The sequence below is a fragment of the Oncorhynchus mykiss genome, chromosome 12, assembly GCF_057628025.1.
Source record: "Oncorhynchus mykiss isolate SJ-2025 chromosome 12, ASM5762802v1, whole genome shotgun sequence".
NCBI lineage: Eukaryota > Metazoa > Chordata > Actinopteri > Salmoniformes > Salmonidae > Oncorhynchus > Oncorhynchus mykiss.
Genome location: NC_143033.1, coordinates 68,095,795 through 68,101,794, shown reverse-complemented (window position 1 = coordinate 68,101,794; position 6,000 = coordinate 68,095,795). Strand labels below are relative to the sequence as shown.

Here is a 6,000-nt window from a genome sequence, read left to right as displayed (position 1 = left end):
AATAGTAGGCAAGGCAGATTTTGGAGAAGGCCACAGTGTTGCCTTCCAAAGCCAAACATGAATTTGTAATTTTATTGAACAAGCTTTTTCAAATTCAGCTCACTTCCAGCAAAGTTTGTTGAGTGAACAAACATTCATACTATAGCTAAATGTCTTGTCTTTCTGAAGTCCACCCCACTCACAGAATAACACTAATCAAACCATGTTTATGTTGTTTATTTTACAGTGAAGGCAAACATGAATTTGTATTTTGACTCAAGTTTTTATACATTCAGCTCACTGTTAGCAAAGTTTGTTGAGTGAACACACATGTACACGTTAGCTACATTTATTGTCCTTCTAAAGTCCACCCAACTCACAGAAAAGAGCTGATTAAGCAATTGGTTAAGTTGTCTGTTTTACAGTGTAGTTGCAGCGACTCAATCAACCATCTGTCAGCCCAGTCACTATTATTATCCCATGTGATTGTGATTAGTACACTAGCATATGGCTGTCTAACCGATGCTCAAAGTTTAAGTTGAGGGAAACAATGTGTTGCGTGTATTTTGACAAAATATCCACTTTATTCTTATCAAAACATAATTTGACATGTAAATCATTTTTAGCTGAAAGAAATAGATCACAAAAAGACTGTTCTTTTTGCAAAATTAATCCTATAGTAAGTTAGCATATTCTGTCAAATGAAAATATAAAGTTCCCTTATATAATGTGCAACTTTTTTTCCAAAGTACAATCCACATTAGTACTGAAAAGCTGATTTACTATCATTTGATTGCAGTATCGTTTAGTTTTTAGGAGTTTGAGGAAAATATACATTTTGTCATATTTTTGTGGTGAAAACAACTGCCATTTAAAGGGGCAGTACACCATCATTTAAAATATACTTAATTTTATAGAAAAAAAGTGATTCATCCATTGATCCTGAGAGACAATGACCAAAAATATGGCTTAATTGTCTTTATTTACTTACTCCACAGCCAACTGTAGCTGCTAGTGAAACAATGGGAGTGTTAGGGCCTATAGCAGGATGTGTCAAAAAGCATGCACAAATCCTCAAAGTCACTTCAAACCAAATGTTATAGCAACCAAAATACCATAACAAGATGTACATATAGAATATTCTGGGATATTATTGGAATTATTGTATTTATATACCATTTTCCGTAGAATATCTATTTTTCGGAGAATACACACCAATACAGCTCTATGTGTACATTCAGAGGGTAGTTTATTTCTCTATTACACTCCTACCAAGTATGCATTCCACTGACAAGACTTTTATGAGCTGTTTTGACTTCAACTAAGTATACATCTAAGGTAACTTTTATTTTGTACAATGTCATACCTAGTTATAACCAGTTATAACCATAGGTGAGTACATAACGTGCTCCATCTCTGCAGGTGATCTGTCTATCAGGTCCATCTCCACCCTCTAAGGATATGTATAACTTAACATTAACTTAACATTAACTTAACATTGTCTACAGAGAAACATGGATTCAAATAAATACTTTTTTCGATTTGCCTTAGAATAACCACTTTTTTGGAGAACAGAATACACAACAATACAGCGCTCTGTGTAGATTCTGAGTCTGAGTTCTGTATTGCATTTCTATCAACGATAACCATATCGGTGTGATCGAGGCGTTAGGCCAAGACAGTAAGCCTGCCAAAATGAAATAGCAATTGCGAACTTGATCAAATGTTTCTGGAGGAGAATGTTTTATTTTGCAGTGACACTTGCGATATCTGACCGTTTCTGAACGACAACAACCGCACATTTTTGGGGGACCTGTAAAAAGATCGTTTGAATTCAATAGTGTTTTGCGTTTACTTTTTCCCGATATTAAATATGTTGCGCTGCCTGTGAATTCTGAAACCTTGTCTACTCGATAAAAAAAAGACTAGTCTACAGTAGGCCCACTTACAGTTGTAGCCTACACACTTCAATGTAAAAGATCAACTTTCCTTTCACCTGTTAAATTCTACTGTATGTTTGCCTATAAACCGCGCTCCCTTTCGTTACAAAACATAACATTATAATATCTAGTATGCACAATTAAAGATGCGCATGGTAATGTGTTGTACGTCTACTTTGGGAATACGAACTCATCATGGCCAGAAAAGGTGAGGAATTTATTTTGCAATGGTTATGATAGTGTGTATGCATTATGTTTATACATTAAAGTGTCTACTCGAGAATTTGACGTTACAGTATTCAGATGCACTAGCCTAAAAACGTCAATGGAAAAGGTTAACCGTCTGTTTTTACCATGTTAACCGTCTGTTTTTACCATTAAACTGTGCTTCGGATAACAGCAAATGATTGCATCTTGTTATTACATTTAGCTACCTATGTTTTGTTGTTATGAATAAGAGTTATTTTATATTCCTGCACAAGACTACTAGGCTACTTTTTCCTTCTTGCAATGCAATACTTTGACCACTAGAAATTGTGTGTAGTCTACGCATGGTCTAAAGTTTTTCGGGGAATAAGTACATTCTCAAATCAAGTTCAGTTTTTATAAATGCCAACCTTTGCGTGAAAACTAGACTCGCATTTTTTGGGACATATTTTGTGTATAAACAACGTTTATAAATTAGACCCGAGCACATCTGCACACTAGAGAAATCGTCCTTCTGTAATGAATACTCGGGGAGAAAAAGGTGTAGATTCACGCACAGATTGTGGCAGGTGTTTATTTCGCGTTCTCGGAAGTCAGGAATCGTGGTCACAGGCAGTCAATGGTCGTCATACACAGGTAGGCAAATAGGCAGGTGAATCCAAACGAGGACTGAAAACTATAACTGGTTCTCACAAACGAGCTAGGAAAAGGCTTAGTAGAGTCAACACGAACAATACCTCACGAAGGCACACAACGAAACAGAACACAAGGTTGACTAAGAAAATAAATACAGAACCTTAGACCTTCCATCACCCATTGAAGCTTATTCTCGAAGCTTATTCTCTGTCCACAGTTGTTTAGTATCCCTAAATATAATGCTAATGTCAGAGGGAAATTGGAAATATAACATTTGTCAATATGATAGTTTATGGTCAAATGATCAATCCAGGAATATACTTGAATATGCAGTTATTATATGTGCACTTTACACTTAATATTCCTTAATATACCTTGATTGTTGTTTTGCTCAGCCTATTTGTTGTAAGATTATGTGTAAGATTGTCTACATGATTTTCATCAAAGGCTAACTCATAGTCCACTGAGTTACCACTAACTTAAAATTGACCACCAGCTCAAGAACATGCTTCATCTGAACTTTAAACACCTGTGACATCATTTTAAAATACTGTATCACATTTCCTTACAGGAACAAGTAACTATTTCCATCTCTCTTCCTGAGAAAGGGGTTTTTGTAGATGACAAGTATGTAGTGTTGTAATTTGCATCAATATACAGTTTTCATAGACCCTATCTTGCCCATTGATTGTGTTACAGAAACAGTGCCTTGTTACCACGCTGGTTGCTTAGGAAGGAACTAGCCAAGGTTGACAAAGTAGCTTGTAGTCTCTTGTTCTCCTTTCTGACTGTATGGATCTTACACCTTACAATGTAACAAATTGCTGTACATTTAAAGTATTTTTTTACAGTTAGATACTGTAATTCTATATTACAGTACAGTACTGTAAAGAGCAATGCATTATGTTGGCTCACTGGCATTCCAATTTACAATAACATTTTACAGTAAAGTAGTATAATTCTGTGGATTATGGTGCATTGTGGGAAAATGTTGTGAGCGAGGAAAGAATCTCTGACTCATTAACATATTTTGAGGGGGGCCTTGTAAGTGGCTATATTTGTTGCACCCCTTAGTGAGAATGCTGTACCACATAGAATGCAGTACCATACCATATATTTTTAGTCTAAAATCTTTTTTTCCTGTAAATCTAAAGTAATTTACTGGCTACTATGCTGCTAGTAATTTACTGTAATTCAGTACCACCCCACAGAATACAGTACCAGATTTATTTTAGGGGGAGGGCAAAAATCCTTTTAAACACTAGTGGGTGCATGCTATTGTTGTTTTGGGCTCATTAACATATTTTGAGACGTGCCTTGTAAGTGGCTATATTTGTTGCACACGTTAGTGACTTTTGTAACAGTTGACTTCTACAACCGTAAAAGCCTTGGTTTCATGCATGTTAACATTAGAAGCCTCCTCCCTAAGTTTGTTTTATTCACTGCTTTAGCACACTCTGCCAACCCTGGTGTCCTAGCCGTGTCTGAACTAGATGCCCCCAATCTTACACAAATTATCAATGAACCTACCAGATACAACCCCAAATCCGTAAACACGGGCACCCTCATAGATATCATCCTAACCAACCTGCCCTCCAAATACAACTCTGCTGTTTTCAACCAAGATCTCAGCGATCACTGCCTCATTGCCTGCATCCGTAATGGGTCAGCGGTCAAGCGACCTCCACTCATCACTGTCAAACGGTCCTTGAAACACTTCTAATCGACCTGCCCGGGGCTGGAATATTCTGGAAGGATATTGACCTCATCCCGTCAGTAGAGGATGCCTGTATTTTTTTTAAATGCCTTCCTCACCATCTTAAATAAGCATGCCCCATTCAAGAAATTTAGAACCAGGAACAGATATAGCCCTTGGTTGTCTCCAGTCCTGACTGCCCTTAACCAACACAAAAACATTCTATGGCGTTCTGCATTAGCATCGAACAGCCCCTGCGATATGCAACTTTTCAGGGAAGAGAGAAACCAATATACACAGGCAGTTAGAAAAGCCAAGGCTAGCTTTTTCAAACAGAAATTTGCTTCCTGCAACACAAACTCAAAAAAGTTCTGGGACACTGTAAAGTCCATGGAGAATAAGAACACCTCCTCCCAGCTGCCCGCTGCACTGGGGATAGGAAACGTTGTCACCTCCAATAAATCCACTATAATTGAGAATTTCAATAAGCATTTTTCTACGACTGGCCATGCTTTCCACCTGGCTACCACTACCCCGGTCAACTGCACTGTACCCCCCACAGCAACTCGCCCAAGCCTTCTCCATTTCTCCTTCTCCCAAATCCAGTCAGCAAATCAGCCGGGCTAGACAATCTGGACCCTCTCTTTCTAAAATGATCTGCCGAAATTGTTGCAACCCCTATTACTAGCCTATTAAACCTCTCTTTCGTGTCATCTGAGATTCCCAAAGATTGGAAAGCACCCGGGGTCATCCCCCTCTTCAAAGACAGGGGACACTCTTGACCCAAACTGCTACAGACCTATATCTATCCTACCCTGCATTTCTAAGGTCTTCGAAAGCCAAGTCAACAAACCGATTACTGACCATTTTTAATCCCACCGCACCTTCTCCGCTATGCAATCTGGTTTCATAGCTGGTCATAGGTGCACCTCAGCCACGCTCAAGGTCCTGAACGATATCTTAACCGACATTGATAAGAAACAATACTGTGCAGCCTTACTCATTGACCTGGCCAAGGCTTTCGACTCTGTCAATCACCACATTCTCATCGGCAGACTCGATAGCCTTGGTTTCTCAAATGATTGCCTCGCCTGGTTCACCAACTACTTCTCTGATAGAGTTCAGTGTGTCAAATCGGAGGGCCTCTATGTGGGTGCCACAAGGTTCAATTCTCGGGCCGACTCTTTTCTCTGTATACATCAATGATGTCGCTCTTGCTGCTGGTGATTCCCTGATCCACCTCTACGCAGACGACACTATTCTGTATACTTCTGGCCCTTCTTTGGACACTGTGTTAACTAACCTCCAGACGAGCTTCAATGCCATACAACTCTCCTTCCGTGGCTTCCAACTGCTCTTAAATGCAAGTAAAACTAAATACATGCTCTCCAACCGTTCGCTACCCGCACCTGCCCGCCCGTCCAACATTACTACTCTGGATGATTCTGACTTAGAATATGTGGACAACTACAAATACCTAGGTTTCTGGTTAGATTGTAAAATCTCCTTCCAGACTCACATTAAGCATCTCCAATCCACAAT

At 38.9% G+C, this 6,000-nt stretch overlaps 1 protein-coding gene across 2 annotated transcripts in view; it reads left to right on the top strand.

Annotated features, from left to right (window-relative positions):
• Positions 1-1,381: 1,381 nt before the first annotated feature.
• The window catches only part of LOC110538028 (beta-1,4-mannosyl-glycoprotein 4-beta-N-acetylglucosaminyltransferase), a 41,529-nt gene continuing 36,910 nt past the window's right edge, over positions 1,382-6,000 (top strand). Inside the window, exon 1 of one of the 2 annotated variants that reach the window (XM_021624564.3) lies at positions 1,382-2,127. In XM_021624564.3, the coding sequence (XP_021480239.2) occupies positions 2,066-2,127 (62 nt within the window). In that variant the 5' untranslated portion in view covers positions 1,382-2,065. Of the gene's footprint in view, positions 2,128-2,448; positions 2,763-6,000 lie in introns of those variants that run through there. The other variant, XM_036938082.2, reaches the window with a different exon arrangement.